The sequence below is a fragment of the Megalops cyprinoides genome, chromosome 17, assembly GCF_013368585.1.
Source record: "Megalops cyprinoides isolate fMegCyp1 chromosome 17, fMegCyp1.pri, whole genome shotgun sequence".
NCBI classification, from domain to species: domain Eukaryota; kingdom Metazoa; phylum Chordata; class Actinopteri; order Elopiformes; family Megalopidae; genus Megalops; species Megalops cyprinoides.
In genome coordinates, this window is record NC_050599.1 from 8,272,819 (window position 1) to 8,296,438 (window position 23,620).

General features: G+C 40.4%; 1 protein-coding gene across 1 annotated transcript; it reads right to left on the reverse strand.

Moving 5' to 3' along the window:
• Window positions 1–15,212: 15,212 nt before the first annotated feature.
• Window positions 15,213–22,232, reverse strand: opn8c (opsin 8, group member c). The gene is made up of 4 exons (XM_036550231.1): window positions 22,121–22,232; window positions 19,799–20,092; window positions 17,135–17,466; window positions 15,213–15,689 (listed from the first exon to the last, which is right to left on the reverse strand). Exons 1-4 carry the CDS (start codon window positions 22,230–22,232, stop codon window positions 15,213–15,215), a joined length of 1,215 nt encoding a protein of 404 aa, XP_036406124.1.
• Window positions 22,233–23,620: the final 1,388 nt, after the last annotated feature.

Below are 23,620 nucleotides of genomic sequence, written 5' to 3' on the forward strand. Positions count from 1 at the left end.
GGCTATGTCCTAATTGGCCTTGCATAGTCACACCTCCCTCAGACCTGCAACTCATTACATCTCTTTATTGATCTCTTGACCTAAATTTTACACTTATATTAATAATTAAATAAACTTCGTAGTGTGCAATTAACACACACAAGAGAAAACAACTATATAAAGAACTACAGTATATGGTTGTGCTTACATCAGCATTCTCAGAATAGGCTGGCATTTCTGATATCTTATTCAATTACTAATGAATAAGCAGTGAATAATCAGCTGGCTACTAAGCTGTTTGTCAATTAAACAATTATAATCAATACTGTAGCATGTTTGAGGGTGTGAGCTGAGCTCACTGAGCTATGAGGAATAAAATTAATCAAACCACAACAATAGCAATATCAAGGAAGGCTTTTTTGTTTCTCAGGAATATTACACAGGTAGAGGTAATGTTGCCAGTTGTCCTCGCTTCCTTGGCATCCAAAACCCGTTAAACTGTAAATTAATACCCTTTCTGTACTCACAAAAACTCTTCTCCAGGATTTTTCCCTCACAAGTACTTTGTGCTCCTTCTCTACCTACCTACTCTAAGCTGAACACTGACAATATGGTGGGGGGGGGGGTGTTTAATAGCCTAACAATGTAATAGCCTTGTTGTACAGAGGCCATGGAGCTCAGGAAGTATGGGCCTTGATGACATAAACTCTGGTGGTGAAAAGCTAGCTAGCTAGCATGATACATATTTCAGTATCATGAGTCATGTATCAAGTATCATGCTGTAACTTCTACAAACCCAGTCAAATTGTACATACCCCTCCCTGACTCTCAGTGTTTTTTCCAATTAGCGTTAATGCAAGCTGCAACTCCTGAATCCTTAAACTGCCATCAACCAGCCACCTGTCCGCTAGGTCAGATTAATTCCTCTCTCTTTTCCTACAGGGTAGCTCACCTGAGTTCTTTCTACATATCTCCTCGGTGGATAATACCTCCATGATAACTGCCTATGCTCCAACTGCCTTCAAATAGGCCTGTGTCACACCTCTGCTCAAGAAACCTGCTCTTGACCACTGTTGCCTGTCCAGAACTTCTACCTGGTATCCTTTCTTCCCTAAAACTATTGAACATGCAGTATCCATCCAATGCCTGATTCCGTGTCTAAAATGACCTGCATGTTCCACCAGGCCTCTACAGCTTATACAGAATGCTGTGGCTTGACTTGGCTGTAATCTTCTGGAAATATCTACATGTCTCATTGCTGCCCATCTGCTTGAACTGGCTACCAGTCAAATTACATTCAAAACTGTGATGCTGAAATACTGGGCAGTGACAGGTGTGGCTCCATCTTATTTGCAGGCTATCATCAAACCCTATTAACCCCTGTCAGATCTCGGCTCTGCTGTTCTATCCTGTCATGGCACATCTCCAGCCCCCACCCCAGTGATGGACCTAGCTACCCATACCAATCATAACCGGACAGCCACTGGCTATATCTTAGTGTAGACTGAAAATGTACTTCCTCCGACAGCATATGAGCGCTCCGAACCCAGGTTCTCCTCTCACCTAGCAGTCACATCCTTAATGATCACCTTCGCACTTTGTGATTTCCTTTAAAGCATTTCTATATTCAGCTCCTGTTATGTCCCTGTAATTACAGAACCTCTGCAGCCTACATCTTGCTTCTGGTGAAAAAGTCTCAAGCAGAGCACAGCTGCAGACAAGCTTTATGCAGACTACCATTACGCCTATACAAAGTAAAGTGGCCACTGTGGATTTCGCATATAAATTTGCATTTAAATTGTGTTTAAAGGATAAACACAATGTAGATGGCTAATACGGTCCAATAGGTCCGAACTGAGTTCATATTTTAAAGTCAAAGGATTCTGCTGTCCAGAATTTCTGTCTGAACTCCTTTGAGGGAGCAGTTTTTCAACCAATGGCTAACTCCTTGTCCAGCATGATCTAGTTCATCCCAGTCTGTCTTCAGGGATGGCTCCCTAACTGTAACAACCTTTCTGTCTGTCACTGAGATCCATACTCTACAAAAGCAGCCTCCCAATCCTCAGTCTTAATCCTTTGCTATGGTGGACCAGTACATTACTTATGTCACTTCATCATTAGGTAGACGCTCTTATCCAGAGCAACTTACATACAGTAGGTTACAATTTTATCCATTCATACACCTGGATAATTACTGAAGCAACTGTGGGTCATGCACCTTGCCCAAGGGTACAGCAGCAGTGTCCTAGTGGGGAATTGTACCAGCAACCTTTTGGTTAAGAGCCCTGCTCCTTACCACTATGCTACACTGCTGTCCACATTAGATCTCTTATCCACTCTGGAAGAGATGGGTAACAATATCTTTATCTAATCTAATCTAATCTTTTTCTCCTTTTACCCCGCTTACAACCAAATACCAGAATATATCATGGCCTACCAATGGCATACAATAGTTACAGTAGTTGATAATACAACAATTTCTGCATCTCAGTCTAAAAATAACCTTGGTGTGACACTGGACAGCATCACAGAGAAAACGCATCTGTAGATTCTTCCTCCGCAATATTTGTAAGACCTTCCAATTCCTCACTTCCTACTCCACTCGGTTTCTTGTCCAGGTCCTCATGTTCTCTCCTTTGGACTCTTCTAATGCTGCCCTTGTGGGTCTACATGCATGTGGCATCAGGCCTCTACAGCTTATCCAGAATTCTGTGGTTCAACTCGTCTATAACCTGCAGAAATACCCATATGCCTCACTGCTGCACATCATCCTTGGCCACAAGTCAAATTACGTTCAGACCTCTACCTCTATCTCTATCACTATCATCAAACCCTGCTAACACCTGTCAGATCTCTTCTCTGCTGTTGCTGCCTGGGGATCCTTTCCTGTCATGGCACATCTCTATTCCTGACCCCTCCAGTGATGGACCCAGCTACCCATATCAATCATAACCAGACAGACACTGGCCATATGTTAGTACAGATTCAAAACCTAGCAGCCACATCCTCAGCGCCACAGGTTATTTATCACCTCTGCACATTGTGATTGCTGTTATAGCACTTTTTAAAAAAAAAAACTCCTGTTATGTCCCCTTAATTGGGACACCTCTATGGCTACCCATAAAAAATATAACATACTGAGAATATGGTTTGGAGAATATATTTTCTAGCCTGATAAATATATTTAAAACATGTAAATTATTGCTGTTTTGGTGTATTGAAATATTTATTTTGAATGCATTTGAAATGTATTCTTAGGTTTATCAACATATTTCTCAGTATGTTACAATTAATTTAATTTCTGTATGGGAAATTTCTTATTGCTGGTGAAAAATCTCTAGCAGTACACAGCTGCAGAAAAGATTTATGTAGATTACCATTAGGCTTATGCAATAGAAAGTAGCTTCAGTGGATTCTGCATGCAAATTCAAATTTTAAAATAATGTATATGGCTAATTTAATCTAATAGATCCAACTGAATACATATTTCAAAATCAAAGGATTCTGCTGTCCTGTCTATCTGGTCTAATTTCCCTCCTAAAACTACAGAACTCCAAAATGATCTCATAGATCCCGATTTGTCTTCAGGGATTGGCTGCCTAATTGTAGAGGCCTTTCTGTCTGTCACTGAGGTCCATACTTTACAAAGCATCCTCCTAATCCTCAGTCTTGATCCTTTACACTGGATACTGTGGACAACTAGATTCTCTTAGATCAACTTTGATGACTAATACAATCTAATAAATCTCAAAGTGCTCTCTTTGATCAGTGCTGATCTTTGTGTCAGCACTGGTTGTAAAATGTGCCATATTAAACAACTGTCTTCTGTTGTGATAGATCTAATTGAATTCAAACTGCAGATTCAAAGGTATCCAGACATGTGTCAGGCCATTGTGTCACAAGAAACACAGTGTTAAAAGCAATAAGAGGCAGAACTTTTGAAGTTAGCTAGTTATTGGAACTTCAATTGATTGGAGAATCAGAAGAATACATGTTAATCTTTCCTCTAACTACCAGCTCCTACCCACGGCATATATATGTCTGTGGCAAATGTTTGTGGCCTCAAATATTATGTTGGGACCTACATTATGTTGTGCCTGGCAGGTGAAAGTTGGAACATTAAGACCTTTCCACAGCATAAATAACCTCGATGTGCAAGAAATGTGGACATTTAATTAAGGGAAAATGAATATTAAATGTATTTTTTCTGTTATGGGATTGTGGGAAGTGGCGGTTTCTTTTCACAGATTGTAGGGGTCAGACAGATTGACTGATTGAGATTTCAGTTATAACAAAAAAAGAAAAACAGTTTTCATTAAACTGCCAGAAGATCTTCACATCAACTTCTGGTAGTATTATTATTCTGTGATATTGTCTTGACCGTGTCAAGTGCTGTTTGCAAAATTGCTTTTCACAGTATCTCAATGTGTTTTCCTTCCAATTGCCTAGAAAATTGTCTGAGTAAACCTTGCTGCCTTTAAAAATGAGTCCTTTAAAAATGAATTTGACAACTTATGTGCTATAAAAAAGTGATTCTTTCTAAGCAGTTACATGCCACCATCCTTTTCAGATTTCTTCGAATATGCTGAAATCTTCAAATCTAATTTTGTATTCTATAACAACAATTTCTTATGTAAATGATGGAAATTCCAAATTCTACAGTCTGCTGTGGATGTCAGATGCAAGAATAGTATTTCCACATGTTGACCACTACTGGGTGCCACGACAGTATTTATAGAAAAATATAAAAAGAATTAAAACAGTACTTTTCACCAATATGTATTGATTGCAAAGGAAAAGTCCAGCTAATTAATGGGGTTGTTTAAATTGGCCTTTGAAAGACTTCTATACTTTTATTTCATTAATAAAAAAGATACAAAACAGCATATGGCTCAACGTTTGTTCTGTTTCATCCGTTCAAGCCCAAGCTTTTTCCCAAGATATGTGAAAGAATAATAAAAAGAGCTTGGTCATGCCATGTGTATTTGTGATACATACTGTCAATGTATTTGTGGTCTTTGGAAACAAATGCATCATGTGTTTGCATTATGCAAGTTTTACTCATTCAAGAAAAAAAGGCATTTTCACAGACCCACCACAGTCAGGACACTAATCAACTAGCTCAAGAAAATAAATACAGAGGCCGTCTGCGTTTTCCAGAAAAAAAACAATGCACCCCAGTAATTAAGGTACGTTCCAAAAAAGGCAAGAAACAAAAGTGGGTTACGCCAAGTAAGTTGGATGCATTTGCTGTAATGAGCAGTCAGGGCATGCTTAACTTCTCCAGATGCCACAAAAGCACTTTGGAAACCTGCCCTTGAGCCATAGGTTGGGGGCCTGGCCTGACAGCGCGTGACGGAACAGGAGACCAACTCTCACATGTACATGGTGAAGATATTTTCCACAGAGACACATATGCACTTCACAAGAACTGTAATCACTTTTCTCCCACCCTCTGCCCAGACAAACATGCTCACTACATATGTTTCCATGGCACTAGGTACAGCTCCGTGGCGCAGAGTGACAAGCTCAAAGGAAATGGCTGCATCAGTTCATTTAACTAAGCGCACCAGCTACCTCGCAGAGAGTCATTTAACTCACAGAGAGAAGCTGGAGAGTCTAGGTTTCCATGCCGGTTACTTCCCTTCAAGCGCAGTTAAGTGTAACAGAGATATTGTTGATGACAAAGTGATTGTCTGTCCAAGCATGTAGAAACCCAGGGCTATAGTCTTACGAACAAAACAATTTGTTACCACAGGGTAACAAATTGTTTGTACACCATACCCCTGGTGAAAGACTATACCACCCTGCACTAGGCCTGTCTCTTCCAATCTTCTGAGCCATGACCTGATTTGTTCCAGGACAGAAGACCGTCTGTGAATACCCAGTGCTGTAAATGTACCATGTACAGCCTGTGCAATATCCATGCTAAGCTGACAGCTACAAAGTCAATACTCAGGATAGTTCAGGTGTAGAGAACGCTCTGTACTCAAGCCCAGTTTTTTTTGCTTTTAAAGTAAAAGACATTTCCATCTCTGTCTTATTGATGTCATAAAAACCCTTTGCATATTCATATGTCCATTATCAGTCCATTCAGAAGACACAAAGATATATGGATCAGAAGTGCCTTTTCTGAGCTGAATTCTATGAATATGTTGGACCTCATGGTTTGCAGCTGGCCAGCAGATCAGAGCTCAGTATATAGGTATATACCAGTACAGTTCAGTGTAGGGCTCAATATATATTGGGTGTGTGATTGAGAATTCTGTTTCTATATTCAGGAATAGCACTCTGATCTCCTGGACACAACCCCCCACATGCACCTCTCCTGTGAGGCCAGGTAGTAGGAGAGATGAGGGAGGCTCAGACTCTGGTCCTGGATATCTTATACCCATCAATCCTAGATTACCTGGTTATGGAGGAGTGGAGCCACATCTTCATCACTAACAATTCACCGGCCACTCGGTTCAGACATCTATATTAAATACATTCGGAATAAGGGTGTGTCGTGTGCCTACTTATTTCAACATGTTTGACTACTTATTTCAACATTTTATTTCTACAAAAATGTTATCTACCTCAGGACAAAAAAAAAAATCAAATTCCCTTTAAGTTTACCATTATGTGATTTTATCACAAACACTCTCTAAGCACAGCCTTTTGCTCTCAGACCATCCTGGTAATTTAAGGATCATTTAGCCTTGACAGCTCCCCTGCGGTCTCTGCCTCGGGGGGACATGGACTTTAAAGGACATGCTTTGTTTCTGGGTAATGCTTCTGCACAAGTCGGTAGCTGTATTTTTATAATGTAATGCACACTTGCCAAGAAAGAATCTAAATCTAAAAACATGACCAGGAGAACAAGACTGACAAAAAACTGTTCTGTTCTGCCCGTGGTTGATAGAGACAGGAAGACAATATGAAATAAATTTAGTTTTAACAGACAATCTGACCATTAGATAATACAGACAAGACTGACACTTAGTGTCAGCCATTGTCTTTTTTATGAACTTATCAAGGCACTGCACAGGAGACACAATAACCTCCAGGCCTGTCGGGTCACCACAAAGCAGAGACTGAAAACTGAAGCATAACTGAATAGACCATAGGATCTGTTCCACTGCACCTTTTGCAATGCTCTGGTCTGTACAATGGACAAGAATCTCCAGACTAAACACATGGCATCACGGCAGATCTCACATCTCCTCCTTAAACACCCTGCCCAGGGCCCTGTCAAATTCCAGGAATGAGAGAGAAAACTTCACACACAGGAGGCCAAACCGTGAGGTGCGGCGGAGCACTTACAGGCCTAATGGAGGCGGCTGCGTCGTCGTAGCTTCCCCTCCTCATTGCTGCGGGAGTGAGATCCTGGGACAGGGGGCCTTCCAGAGCAAAAAACCGAGGCTCCGCATCAGAACATGGCAAATGCCAGTGTGCGAGCCCAGACCTCCGGTCCGGCGGGTTCAGCTGGTGCTAATGAGAGGGGAACAATGGGAGAACAAAACAGGGGGACAAAGCCCTGCTTTGAGTGACGCCAGCTCGGCCCTTTCCGTTCCACCAGACCGCCCCCCCCCATAATGAGCACCCCACCGGCACCCCCTGTTGGAGACTAATGACGACAGCCATCGTGACAATAACTGCGTTCCCACAGCACGCAGTGCGCCTCGCATCTCTCCCCAGCGGGTGTCCAGCCGCTGTCTTTGTGCATTTCCTGTTTGGTAAAAAGAAACAAGGACAAGAAGGTTGCACAGGTACTGACTCTTCTGGTGGAGCTGTGTTCTGTTTTGGTGAAGATCTAACAAATACGGGTTTCATAAACAAAGGACTTGCTATGATTTACATTTTGATTTTCTTATTTTACTTGAACAGACTTATTTTACTTTGTAGTTCTCTTTCCACAACACATGAATTTCATTGTTCCTCTATTTACCATCTTCAGAGGATGAGCAGCCCATGTTGGTAGAGATATTTTATGGATAAGTAAGCAGGTACCTTGTAAAAAATTTAACCACCGCTCTGTAATAACAGAACAGTTAAGTTCACTGGGTATGATGTCAAATCAAATTAAGTCAGTGTTCAACAAGCAATTCAATTCATTATTCTCTGTTATTACAAGGACATTGGATAGCAGTATTTCACAAGTTTTTTTTTTTTTTTCTGAAGTTTGAGGGTCAATTCTTACATGGTTGACAGCATAATACTGTTTCCATCATGCTGCTCATCCTCAGAGAAAACTGTGCCTGTTTTTTGCACTCCTGTCATGTCCTGAGGAAGCAAGTGGAAGCTATTCACACATATTTGTGAAGCAGGAGGGAGACAAACATAGCTAGCAGTATTTAGGCTGCATGCCTTTTTCCTTCTATAAACATCCATATTTTCATGCAGTTTCCAAAATCATAGGCAGTGGCACAATTGCTCTTTTAGTAATTAACATTCTGGGAGCAGAAATAATCTACACGGCTGTGCAGAAATTCTCTAAAGCGGTACAGCCATAGATGTGATTACTGCTGTGAAAGAAACTGCTGGTTAAAGATCGGCTATCAGAAATGCAAAGCCAAACTGCAAATGAAAAAAAATATGTAAAGCATGTGGTGGAAAGAAAAAAAAAGAAACTATTGTGTCTTGCAGTAGCCCCTAGGCTACTCTTTGTGTGGGGCCCCGCCTTACTCATCATGCTTTACCAGAAAAAAGTAATTTGTGCCATGTGTAAAAGCGTGCTAGAAATATTACATTATAACATTACATATGCACTGGCATACACATACACATTGAGACAGCCTTTACTATAAACAGCAATGCTACAATGCTGAAAAAAAATTCACAGTGCATCTGCAAGCTGGTAACAGCTTTTAGCTTTCTAAACCAACAGGTACAACATCTACAGCAATACAGAACACCCTGTTTTACTGAGGCAAAATCACAACATCTTTACAGAGACACAAATCGAACTGCTGTGCCAACAGCGGTCAAGGTTTTTTTTTTCTCTGAAGTAAATTTAAATAATTAACCCTTTCGCGCGTACGGTCACACCGGTGCGATTAGAACACTAGATTGGAAAAATCCTACCCAATTTAAACAGCGATTCAACATTAAAAATATAGCAAATGCGAACTGTAAACTATGAGAAGCTTAATAATGCTAATGAAAACATAACGAATCATTTAACATAACATGCGCTACATAGCATAAAAATAAATTACATGAGAAAGGGTTAAAAACAGTCCGGTAAATCCGGGGCCCTTGCACACGTGGGGCCCCTAGGCTGCAGCCTAGGCCAGTCTGTGCATTAATCCGCGCTTTATTGTGTGCATATCCTCTACACTTTATCACTTGCAAATGTGGAAATGAAGCATAATGATTTCATATAAATTCAAAGGGTGATTGAAATAGCAGACTTCTTCCCATCTTCAAAGCTTATTCTTTGATCTTTCATTGTCTGGACATTTTCCCAAATTCACATAAATATTGCACACAGGTTTAGGAGGACTCAGATATGCAAGAGATTGAGGAATTGGTTTTACGTTGGTCAAAATGGGTGCTCAAGAATACAAAATGAAACTGATTGTTTTTCCATGTGAAAAGCATGATCATTTTTATTAGGTGATGGTCAGCATAAAAACCCTCTGGAAAATTGAAATGATACATACATGACTGATTGTTATACATTCAGAGAGACATACTATATTGGCATACACTCATTTTAAATACACTATGTCTTTTTAGAATTGCTCTATTTGTGCCATTATTTCAGTAAATATCCATTTACATGCCTAATATAGTATATAAAAACCACTGTACACAAATATTTGTGTACTGCTAGTTAGTTATCCTATTCTTCAATAGCAAAACTCACCACCAGAGCTAAAGGGAGTTTGAGAGAGATTGTAAAAGATGAATGGATGAATGCCTGAAGCATCCTGAAATTACATAACCAGCTGTTATCCAGCACTGCTAGGCTTTGATTAACACAGCATGAAAACAATAATACTGTATGCGTTGGGCCTGCAACACAAGTAACTTTGTTGCGGTCTTCCACCAGTGGAAAGATTGACGGCATAAATTTGCAGCCATGAACTTCTTGTTTTGTTCTGCCTCTGTAAAGGCCAGTGTTGTCCATGGAGTCCAGCCTTTGGTCCAATTCAGAGCTGAATTACTCAGTTGAAATCATTGATTGGTTTCAATTACTGTTATAAGTGGTATTGCAATTTATTTAATATCAAGTAATCATCATTATATACTTTCAGGAAAGACATGTTATCAGTGTGTTATCAGCTCCACCCAATTATTTAGCCAAATGGCTGCTTTTGTAGAGCTTTATTTTCAACAATGGGCATCTCCCCATGTTCACTGCCTGTATTACACACACAGTGCAAGCTGGTAACATTTGTGACATAGTAAATGCAGAATCTGTAAAAAAATAACTTTCATAATAAGATATAAAACAATAAATGTTATAATAAATAAAATTAAAAAAAAAAAACTTATTTTATTTGATTTTGATCAAATCTACAGATTCGCTGTTTGCAGATTTTGGTATTTAACAGGAAGTTTGAGAAGGCCATTTCAAGAAAGGCACATGTTTTTAAAAGCGTAAAAAGATCTGAGAAGCAGGAATGCAACCATGGATATTCAGTCTGCAGTGAATGGAGACACAAGCATGGTTTACATAGTCTCTTTTTTCACAGGCAGAACAAAAATATTTATATGCTAAACAAGCTTTAAAGAAACTCAGTGTTTATTTGCATAATATAGATGTCTGTGGTTCAGAAGCTGTCTGTATAGTCACTAATGAGTTTAATTGCCCAGTATAGAGGACACAAGTTGCTAGTACAATTATATAATGCAAGACGCAATGTGCAATATCGTATTTTGGGACCACTCAAACATGAAAAGCTGCACCAAAGTTGCTACTTTTCACATTGTTGTTACTAGTCTCTCAACCCAAATGCAGAGAGAACTTGAGACACAAGAGGTTTGATTCGAAGAAAATGAAGTTTCTCTTACTGGCGATTCTTGAGACACAAAACAAGGGCACACACACTAGGCATGGCAACTCAAGATGCAGCAAAGACATGATGAAAGCGCGCAATCTTATGTAATACAGGCATACTCTGCTTTGAACTCATTTCTGCATAGTTTTATAAAAGAAAAGTTTCATAATCACAAACATGAAAGTCAAAATAAGCTTTCTCATTTTAAATGTGTCAGATAATTATCTGTTATATCAGCTAGCTGTTATGAGGGGCACCACAGTCTGGGAGAAGAAGAGGTGGGCAGGGATTGCTCTGCATTCTGTGGCCTTTACTGATTTTTTTTTATTACATAAATGAACAATTTTATTACATAAATGCTGTACTTTTTACCTCTGTATTATTCATTTCAGTTGTGTTAAATGTTAGTCTTTTATTGTCATTTTAATTTTAATGTATAATATTTTAATTATATTTCGTCTTTAATTTAAGTTAATAAGTATTTCACAAATCCTTGTATAATCCCTGCTATAAAGCACCAGATGGGGTTTACCTCTATTACCTCTAGTAATGTGTCATAACTCTTAGGGCCCAAATCATAGGTTGCTCAAATTGCCACTCCAACAGAAGGACCAATAGGAGAGCACACTCTCAGAGGTCATTATGTATTTCTTTATTAGTGCGTGCCTGATGTAACAGTCACATGATTGTAACAGCACATAAAGAACATAAAAGCATTGCAAAATGAGAAACACCAAAACAATCTTTCATCATCAAAGCACTCTGATTAGAGGCACCGCAATTTACCTCAAGAAGCCATTTCTCGGAAATAAACACTTTGTGGTGGCTCGTGCAAATAACAGAATGCATTTATAATAACTGCCGAAACTGAATAAGAGGAATTATAGCCATTGTGCCCATTGCAAGTGTTCCTTCAATGGGCTTTAATAGGAGTCTGAGCACAACCAAACAAAGTGATCTCGGTCCGGCCTGATAGGCTTAATTCATAATTTAGATTTTCATAGTTGCATAAAGCTATTTGATGTCTTTGTCTCCTGATGCTTTGGCACAATGCAAAGAACACAGACATAGGCTGAGTATTACAAAACACATCCCACTCAGTGTAATACACTCTTTGAGCTCGTTGCTTTCAATCAGTTTTTTCGATCCCAATTTATGAACATTTAGAATTGGTAGCTAACTAAGAATTGCAAATAGAAAAAAAAATTGCGAGGTGATCTGGATAAAGGTGTTTTCGAAATTACAAAATGCAATGGATATGATCTTTGTAAAATTATTTTTGCAAATATGTCCAGAATACATGACACAATTGCTTGATATTAATGTTGCTAGTACCTAAAGAACAAAGGCAGACTTTATCAAAGAGAGACACAATTCTATGGATTTCACCATCAGATGAAGTAAAGCTGTTGTGTAATGGAGATTTAACAGTAAGGGTAACTGTTGACTTGAGGAAAATAATAGTAATATGAAAGATTTATCAGAAATCAGAATCATGCTTGCATTTTGTGAGTTGCATTCATCATCAGAGTGAATTCATTTTGTGCTCTCAGCTTGGCTGCCTGTAGACTTCAATCACTTGCAAAAAACCGTTATATATATCCCTCAGACTCTGCCCCCTGGTTTACCTGTGCCCCACAACAGACAGCGGGTTTGGACTGAACCACCATCTGATTTTACTGCACAAAAGTGCTGTTCACTGGTTTAGCTGGCCTCTATTTTATAGGTCAGTTCCTATTACTTGGGGATTAGTTAAAAGTGTAAATGTGGGTGTGTGTGTGTGGGGGGGGCGGATGGAGGCCAATGCGTCAAAAGCCTCCGAGGGGTTAAAGAATGTTGCATCATCATGCAGTGTTTCGTCTGTGTTTATAAAAGCTGGTGTCACTAAACTCCATTATATGATCCCTAAAGTAAAGCACTGGACTCCCCAGAGAGATTGGGGTACACTCACATCAAGTGTTGATGTCCTCTGTGGACAGCTACAGGAATGCACTTTCCCCTAAAAGTACGGAGTTTCTTTCACAGGTCTTTGGAGGACGGCAAGTGCTACAGCTGCAACACCACGATCCAGCAATCAGGATAAAACCACATCAGGGTCAGAAAGACCTCCATTTAAAAATGTTCAGAAAAGAAAAAAAAAAAACAAATGTACAATTGTCTGGGTTAAATCTCTGACAATGCTGGAAAATTGAAAGCAGTTGAGTCTTAGGGAAGGGGTTGCACCTGGCCACAGGCAAATTTTCCTGATCCCCCATTCAGACATCATAAACAGGGAAAAGAAAAGGGGAGATGGGGTAGAGGAGGGATACTGTGAACAGCTGATGTGGAAAGAAAGTGGTGAGTGGGATTTTTATAGCTATGGACAGGACTAGTTTGTCACGGTTTGGTAAATTGCAAAGAGATTCCCTGAAAATATTCCTCCCAAATCTTTGTTTGTAACTTGGAACCAGTGGATCTGTAACGAGTTGTGTAATTTTCTGATTTTTGAAAATGTAGACTTCTTTGTTCCTTGTTTTCTGTAGTTTTATTGTTTTTTATTTCTCTTTTCTCCCTTTTAACAGGCGTCAATAAAAAGCTTTTTAAGAGTTTCTCTCGGGTGTTAAGTAAAAAGCTTTTTAAGAGTTTCTCTCAGGTGTTAAGTAAAAAGCTTTTTAAACGGCAAAGTCTCTCTTTCTCTTTCAGCCCTGCACCTCAGACCTCTCTCATGCAGAGCTCCCTTTTTAGTTTTTTGAGTGCAAAATTACCATAGATTCCACCTGCTGATTCAGGTAACCTGAAAAAGCAACTGAACATGACTGTGAAGAAAACCTATTCTCTTTGCTTTTCTACTTGGAACAAATCTGAGATACTGCTCACTGATTTGTAACAGAATTAATAAAACATGACACAGTATACATTTAAGTAGCTTGTAATTATTGAATATATTCTGCATACACATATATGTACAGTATATTAAATTATAATACACAGCATAATATTATGATTATAAATAGTTTATATCCATGTATTGTAAAATTATTATAACTAATTGTTAGACAAAACCTGCAAAAACACATTCAGTGCATAAAGCTACCTTTGCGTATCATGTTGTATCGGTTGGCACCAATGATTGTCATATAACACAACGATAGGAGCAACCTTTTATTTCGGTCCACAAATGCAAAACTGCACTGCAACTTTTTAATGTTCTCACGTTGCTCTTCGGGGGCCACCTTTAACATCTGTGGAGACCTCAGGCTGCAGTTTCCACGAACCTGCTCAAATGCCAGCTTTACTCCTTCAGAAAATCATTGTTTTCCATGCAGAACATGACAAGTGACACTTGTTCTTTCAAGAGTTCTTTGACCCGATTGTGCCAGTCAGTGTGATTCTTTGTCTACTGAAGGCAGAAACTGTAGTATGAGCTGCAATGATACAGACACCACTGGTTTGGGTTCAAACATGATTTGTTTATTACTTTACATGTAACACTCAATCTAGTAGTGATGTTCCCATTTAAAACATTTCAACCCCGATTCACATTTATGCAAAACTCCTTTTATGCATTTCACAATATGCTAGCGGTCTCAAACTGGTGGGTCAGTATGTCTAATAAAACAGATTATTTTCAGTAAATGAAAAGTAATCATCAAAAGATAAAATAATTCAGGCTCAATTACAAGCATTTTCAAAACACTTATAGCTCCCACAAGGCAAGAAATGAATGCACTGTAACAGAAAGTTACTTTTCATACAGAAAAGAGATGCTTGAACAACAATTTTAGCAATGTTATATGCTTAACCACACATGGGACGTTTCTACATGTAGCTCTCCTTTCTGTAGGTTTGCCCATTCCCTCACCTTTTCAGTCACAACTTGCAAGCCTACCTGGCCGAAAATGTTTTCTTACTGGACTCAATCAGAGCTCCATGCACTGTCTACTGTGTGTAACCAACCAAAGGTCTTTGTCACCAAATGTACTCCAATCTTTTTTGCATCATGGTTTCATTAAGCAGCGGTCATTAATCAATAAGCCAGAGTGACCAAGAAAAAACAGCTCCTCTGTTACACTTTCACAATACTATGAGTTCAGCCATGAAACCCCAAATGGCCACACTTAATACTGTCAGTCGTTCTAACACAGCCTCCTGCACCTTAGCCAATGAAAACTAAGCAGCATGGCTACTTCTCCTGCGATTCGCAGCGCTTCAGGTGGGTTTTCAGCATCAGAGCTCCCATGACGTGGGGGACACGGTGCCGACTCAAGACGACAGGGGTAAAAAGTCCCTGGCAGGCATGTGGTTAGTGCTGGAAGGGGTCACCCTGACTGTAGAGACCCAGCATGGGTAGACCGCTCTCCTGTGCGAGTGGTTACTGCCCACGTAGTTGCTGTTCCCCTGGGACTGGTAGTTGTTCCTCCAGAAGCGGCTCTGCTCCTGCAACTGGATCTGAATGACGTGTGGCACCTGGTTCCCCATCACCGACCGGACCCCGACCCGGTTCCGCGTGCCAGTGAGGCATACAGACCGCAGCAGAACCCGCAGGTCCTGGCGGAAGGCCTTGTTGAAGTAGAAGTAGATGAAGGGGTTGTAGATGTGGGAGCTTTTGGCGAACAGCGCCGGGAAAACGAAGCCCTCTGGGGCCATCTGGTAGCTGCCCTTGTTGAAGATGGACATGAAGGAGACCACAGTGTATGGGGCCCATGCAATGATAAACCCCAGGCTGATGCAGAAGAACATCTAAAAGGAGGATCCAAAAGTCAGCACATGACACAGAACCACATACCACCCTTAGATTCATAGAGCCTAATGGAACAAACCCATTACATTATTGCCATTTTGCAAACCCTCTTACCCAGAGCAATTTACATAGGTTGCAAATTTTACGTTATCCATTTATGCCGCTGCGCATATACAGAAGCAATTCAGGCTTAAGTACCTTGCCCCAGGGTACAGCAGCCCCAGTGGGGAATTAAACCAGCAACCTTTTGGTTACAAGCGCTGCACCTTACCACTATGCTACCCAGGGTTTTAAGTGAAGGGAAAGACTTTATTCAGCCAGTTAATCTGTGGATCATCCAACCAGGTGTAAACAACTTGGCATTTGACTAGCATACCAGGGAGCACCCCAAGTTGATATGGTGGGTTATGTACCACAGGATCTAGATATAGATGTTATTAATTAATTAATTAGTAATTATTTCAAAAATTCTCTCAGCAAAAATATATAATTTCATTCAGTTACTTTTACAATATGTAAAAATATTTAAAATTTGTGACCTTTGCAATCTGGTCTGGAACATGTATATACGTACCATGAATGTCCCGGAAATGAAAAGTTCATATACATGTGTCAAAATATACACAATGAGCTGTGTTAAATGGGCTAATTTCATCTGTGTCAGAAAATCACTTATATTTCTTTGTGCATTCGGCAACTCAGTGAAAAGTACACGGACAAACCAAAAGGCCATTTGTAAGTTACACTTCATACAACATGTTGTTGATTCACAGGATACCCACTTCTGCCATTGATAGTACCCATCCCATTATTGTTGCTTCATTAAGCTTTATATTAAATTTACCCTTAAATTGCTATGGTGACTTTTCCACAGGTGAATCACTATTCAGATTACTGCAGATGAACAATCTTGCTAAAAAGTAGAAACAGCTGTGCTGCCACATGGGTTTTGAACTTGCAACTGTCTGGTCACAATCATAGCTCTACGACCACCACATTCATAGCATATGTTTTTACATACAGAATTTTCAGTTTGCATGGGAAAATAAGTCCTCTTGAATGCTGAAATATATTATCAGTGGCTGAAAGATCTGAACAAATCACTCCTCTTTGCGGAGGACAGCCAATACGTTTTGATTTGATAACGAAAGACAGTAATTGTACAGCATGTGGTAGCCACATCCATTAAAGGATTCATGAGGTGTGATAGTCTCTTCATTTGCACAGCTAGATATTCACTGCATGAATTCAACATCTCCACCTGGGAAGTGTAACTGCAGTCTTCGGATCATAATCCCAGGTTCATACCCATTATACGTACATCATACATACATCATCTTTACCTACACTGGGTTGACAGCCCATCATAACAGTATAATAACTAAGCAGGAGATAGATGTCTGTGGCATCCACCAGGAAAAAGAGTCTGCACAGGCATACTCACCACAGACAGCCGTCTCTCGGCGGTACGCAGGTTGGTACGGATGCCCCTGGTGGACAGCACGTAGGAGAACTTGTACACCTTGAAGAGGATCTGGCACTGGGACAGGATGATGAGGAGGACGGGGATGAAGGTGAAGCAGGCGAAGGAGCAGATGACATACACGGCGTCCTTAACAGAGGCGTGGTACTTCTTCCAGGCGATGGTGCAGGACAGCCCGTAGGGCTCCGGCACGTACTCGCCCCATCCGAACAGGGGCAGGCAGGACCACACCGCGGCGATGACCCAGGTGGCACCGCACACCAAGCGGATACTGTCGCCCTCCAGCCAAACCGCTGCAAAACAGTGCGGAGCTGTGATCAGAGAGTGAGCCTTGCAACATTAATAATGCAGGTTTGATTCCCAGCTGGGACGCTGCTATTATCCACCCTGAGCAAAGAACTTAACCTGGACTGCTCCAGTGATGAGGCAATGCTAATATTCAGCTGGGTAAAGGGATGATCTAATTTTTCCTGGATATGGTGTGTGTAGATGGGGGGGGGGGGGGGGGCAGCAGGGTAAAGTGAGATCAGCAATGAGAGGGGAAAGAAAAACACGAGCGGCCAGATGAAAAGAAATGATACTGTACGTACTTAATGACATGAAGAATATCAGTAAATCCTGTCAATCCAAAATTGGGGTGGCAAGATATCTTTTTTGCCATTGATTTAATACGTGAGGTATGAAATAGTGTTTCCCCCTTCCCAAAAAAAAAAAACAAAAACAAAAAATATATATTGTTTTAGTAACTAAGCATGTCTGTTTTGTTCACGTCAGTAACTTGGTGTTTTATACAACAAATTGCCCCTCGGGGATAACAAAGATATCCTTGATCCTTGATCCTTGAATGCTCAGCACATTTGGAGATATACCATACTCAAATACCATGAATAACTGTGGAACCTAGTTAGTTTATTTAGTTTAGTTTTTTTTTTTTGCCACAGCACAACCCCTTAGCCATTACTGAAGTAATCTTGGTTGAGTGCCCTGCTCAAGTGTACAACAGCAAAGTCCCTTCCTGAGAGTCAACCTTCTGGTTAAATGTGCAGTTAACTGACCACTACTTCACACTGCAGCCGAGCACAAACCCATGACTTCACAGTCACATGTCCACCAATTCGTCACTACTTCTTCCAACTCTGCTATGCAGTCCACCATATGGTTCCAAAAGCAAATACTCAATTCCAAAAGCAAACAACAATATTTGTAGGATACTGTGATGCCATAACACCTTCAATTCAATGACCATTTAAACTGACTGATCAATATATTTGTAGCTCTTCGATTACAGAAATGTGTGTCTGAGTGAGAAGGGTCTGGCTGTTGATTTATCAGAAAAGGTGATCCTGTCCAAAGCAGTCATGCCCAGAGATGTGATATCCCTGACCTGTGATCATAACCCTAACCCAAACCCAAATTTGTGGAAATGAATTGACATTAATCAGAAGATGTGATTAATTAAATAAGGAAAAACTAGTAACAATGACTTTAGTGCACTTTAGGAAAGTGTAGCTTTAATTGGAGGCATGAGACTACAGAATCCATGATGGAGATAACACCTTTTCCTGAAACCAACACTTATATCTATTTGGGGCATTGTACAGACTACTGCAGTTTTTTTTGTACTAAGCAACACTTGCACAGCTTTGTATGATAAAAAAATTATTCAATGTTTAATTGCAATGATTAACAATATCATCATTGCAGTACCTAAATAAACAGGTAGTGTCATGAATGGGTGAACAGAATTTTGGTTGAACTGAAATATACGGTAGTTCATGGTAGATGAAAACACAGGCCCAAAACAATCTGGCTAATACTTCTCCTATAAAAAGGGCTTTGTTTAGAAACAAGCACTTCCTTGATTCCACCCTTGCTTTTTATCTTTTCCCTCTCACAACCCATCTTGAGTTAGCTGGTGAGCGTGACTAACCAATTCGGTAATTTACCAATTACCCAACGCCATGCCTGCTTTCACATGTGCACACACGTGCTCACACACACACACATGTGCATGTGTGCACGCGAGCACACACACACACACACACACACACACACACACACACACACACACACACACACACACACACACACACCCAGGTGAAACTGTTGACAAAAGCTTCTCTACTGCATGGTTTACAAATGAACACAATGAAACTACAAGGCCCTGAAATCAACACATTCATACTAATAATATAGGAAGGAAAACAAATGTCCATTTGAAATTATAATACATTTCATATAGAGATTTCTGTTAAATGACATGATAATAACAATAATAATAGTGACGATAGTGAATAATATATTTCATGGACTGAAACAATCAAACTAAAGAGCATTTTTCTTTTTGTTTTGATTTAAATGTCTTAAAAGAAGTAAAAGGTAACAATAGGATGAAGAATCTGGAAGATGACATCTGAAGGTGTCTGAGATTTTCCTCAAGTTAGAAAGTTAGAAATAGCTGCCAGCTGAAATTTCTCTATAAAAAGAATAACCTAAATGCTCGGGGAATAATTTACATGACGTTGAACCCATGGGACTGCTTAATGACTTCTTCCTCCAGACAAGCAATAGAACTTGCCTCATAAATTCTCACCCCTCTCTGTTCCCACCCCAGCCCCTCCTCACCATAAACCACACTGTAACAGGTCTTCAGGTACCGGATGACGCTGATGGCCGCAATGGTGAACATCCCACACAGGCCAAAGGTGAAGCAGCCCAGGCCGTAGTAGATGCAGGTGGCGTGGTAGCCCAGCCAGGCATGGCTGAAGGAGGAGATGATGGAGAGCGGGTAGAAGAAGATGCAGCACAGGAAGTCCACCAGCGCCAGGTTGACGCAGAGCATCTCCGAGCCCATGATCTTCTTCCTCCTCCTGTAGGAGATCACCAGGACCAGCCCGTTCCCCAGGACGGACAGCAGGACTGCGAGGGAGCATGTGACTCGCGGTTAAAGATCGCGGAATCTCGGGGGGATTGCGCCGAGCGCGCGCGATCGCAGCACGTTTGCGCCGTCGCTGTTGGTTTGATTCCCCCCCCCCACCCCGACCCCTGATCAGCGCAGAGGCCCTGTTCATCACTGGATCCCGCATCTGCATCCTTCTACTTCAGCGGTTCACACGTGATAAAAATGCAGATGAGCGCATCTTTCGCAGCTGAGATTCCTCTCAAGTGCGCTTTGTTAGGTCACGCAGACATTCACCCAAACGGGGATGTTTTTCGTAAGTGGTTTAGCTCTTAAGGCTTTTTTTCTTTCCGCAGGAAATCTCCTGAATTCCATTTAAGCTTAATATAATGAGCATATGAAAAGCACCAAAACAATCACTCCTGGTGTGGACCGCCTGACCTGTGAATAAAGTCACAGGCATGTTCTTGCGTTCTTTCCTGTATGCTCCTACATTGTCCAACTGTTGAACTTTACCCAGTCAATCTGTCCGTCCATCAACTCCACATCTGGAGGCTAGCTTGCATTATCACGGAGGATGTTTCACCAAACAAATCTAAGCTCATTTGGGTCTTAAATGAGTGGTAAAAATGTACACTTGCTCAGTCAAGTGCAAGCCAGAGGTAGTGCATAGGGGAGACCCAAAGTTCACATTTCACCTAGGTTCAAGTGATGCGCTGCACGAATACCAGTCTCCGTATTTCTTTATCTATCTTTACATTGAAGGCGTGATGGTAAAGACATTTAATGTCCCGTGCTGCTTTTCGCAACTTGCTCTTGCAATGTCAAAGACGTCAAATTATATACTTTGGTATTGAGTGATCAATGAAATGACTGAATGATCACTCTAATGGCTGCCTGATTGACGGTGAACATATGCAAAACAATATGTCGATGTAGAACGCAAGAACTGCCATTAATGCTTTTGCTTTGAGTTCTTGGTGGATTTCGGTCCTCAGGTCAGATCCAAGTTTGTTAGTATCCACGACTTAAACAGCCGCAAGGCAAAAAATTACGCCTACCTGGTGCACTCCACCTATGGAGGACAGCGTGCAAACATAAGAATATATCAGTCTAAACAAGGGATTAATTAATAAATAAGAATAATCAAATCAAGCCACAAAGGCAAACAAAGAACTTTAAAACGAACATTGAGTCAACATGGGAGCGCGTTTGTTGTTTTTTAAATCTAATCTGAATTTTAATGTGAAATTAATTAAATCGTTTTTGCCACAGCGGGTTTTTACGTAGCCGAGTATATGCATGGTCACAGACCGCTGAATGAAGAGGCGTAACGGGTTAAGCCATGGTCGGTAGCTCTCAATTCAAAAGGTTTGTTTTTTTTTTTTTTTTTTTTGAATACTCTATCAACTTTCATGTCAAAGACAGCCTGTAATTCATGCCAACACAAATCTTAGTTTTGTTCCTCTTAATTAAACAAATTTTCCCATTAGTTTTCAAAATGTATTACATATACAAACATATTTTTTCTCAGGCATAAACGACACAAATACATGGCAACCAAAAAGAAGCCAAAATTTTGTCTAAACTAAATTATAAGAATGAATTTTGTCCTTTGTGATCAATTGTGATTTTTACATGTGTTATATTATAGAACCTATTTATATTATTTTTCGTAAATATTTCTGATGTATGTAATAGAGGTTGAAATATAAAGTACTTTTTTGACTGTCTGACAGCGGGGAATGTACCTGTCAGTTTTTTTAATACAATTATGTCATGAATGGGAGTGTTATAATAGTTTATCACAGTTTACGTGCGTCAGATTCTGTACGCAAATCGACAGCAGCTCTGAATTTCAAGTTTAGAATACTATTGAAATGATCCCATTAATGTACATTTTATATACCAATGTACTGATACATGCATACATACATGCACACACCTACGCATATGCTGGACGTGCGGGAATGGTAATAACCGCATATTTATGTATGTTGTGTCCTTAAAACTAAATAAAAGAAAACGTGTAGCGATGCACATCTTACCTACTGTCAGGATTGTAAATCCGACGCATATGTCCCCGCCGGGCGTGAGTTTGGAGGTAAAAACAGAAACATTCCCAATAGGAGCTGCGTTCGCAGGCGACTTTCCATGCATGTTTTGCACATGGAATGTGAGGTCTGACTAAGGCATGCAGCCCCTACCATCTTTTAAAGGTTACTTTAGACGATGTGACAACGAATCAGGGATGTGGAGATTCCGTGTCTTCTCTAAAATTACCATAATATCAACGGGAATTATTTTGTGGCGCGGTCATACACAGACTGTAGAATGCGTAACGGTGTTGTCATGTGTATCTTCTACATGTAAAACTCTCCTGGGGGTGAAGGGGCAGTAAATTAATTTCCTTTGTGTGTTGGAATCATCAGATGATTACAATTCTACAGGTATAGGAACTAAAGAATTTTAGCCGCTGTATGCGTCATGGATCGACTGGCACCTCTTGGCAATAAAAAATATTTCTTTCTCAATTCCATGTTATCTAGTTTATGTAAATGAACGGCAACTCGATTTTACAGTGCAGACATTCAGTCAAACAGCAAAGAACGGGGAGATGGTATTACTCTTGAGAGATGGGTAGTGCAGTGACAACAATCTCCGTTCGCATGATAGCAACGGGGATTTCTAACGCATATAACCCATATATTTCTTTGACATGGTGTAGGGAAATAATCCGAAAACATGGATATACCAGACCGTGATCCTTAATACCTTGGCTAATAAACTAGAATCTAATACAGGAAGGTTAGACCTCCTTGTGGGAAAAAAATCAGTAGGCTGTTGAAATGCAGGAGCTGAAAGCTAATAGAATCACAGCTGCTATCACTTATCAGCAGAGAGGCAAGCAAGCCACTGGAAGAGCAGTGGAGAAAAAGTATCACTGTGCACCAAAAGGGCCAAATGTTTCCCAGACCTGGCTTGCTCATTGGAGAGTCTGTGGATCTGTCTTGGCTCTCCTGTGCCAGCAGCTGGCTAAGATCAGCATGAACAAGGTGCAGGTGCACCTCATTACAGATTACCAGCAGCAATTATCAATCCCTCCTTCCCCTGCCCTGCTCCCAGGGAAACCATGTTTGGCCATGTGACATTCTCACTAAGGGTCGAAACAATGTGTTTACAAGTTCTGATTATTGTACTGATTAAGTCACGCAACAAGAAGGCCATACTGAGAGGGTGAATGCAGTATTAATAGAACAGACACTCTAAAATAATGGCTAATAATTTTAATACACATTGTATCTCGCCTGCATATGGACATCTGGCTTAAATATAAGTAAATCATTTTTACCAAATTAAGAGTACAATATTGTTTTGAACAATGTAGGGGTAGGGGAAACAAGTGGTGGTAAAGCCCACATGGTATGACCCACAGCCAGGTAACAATAGCTTGAACTGTGAAACATTGAAATGTACTCTCTACTCTCTCCCCTCAATCTACTCAGACAAAGTTTTCCCCATTTCCACCTACAATGTTCTCATTGCTT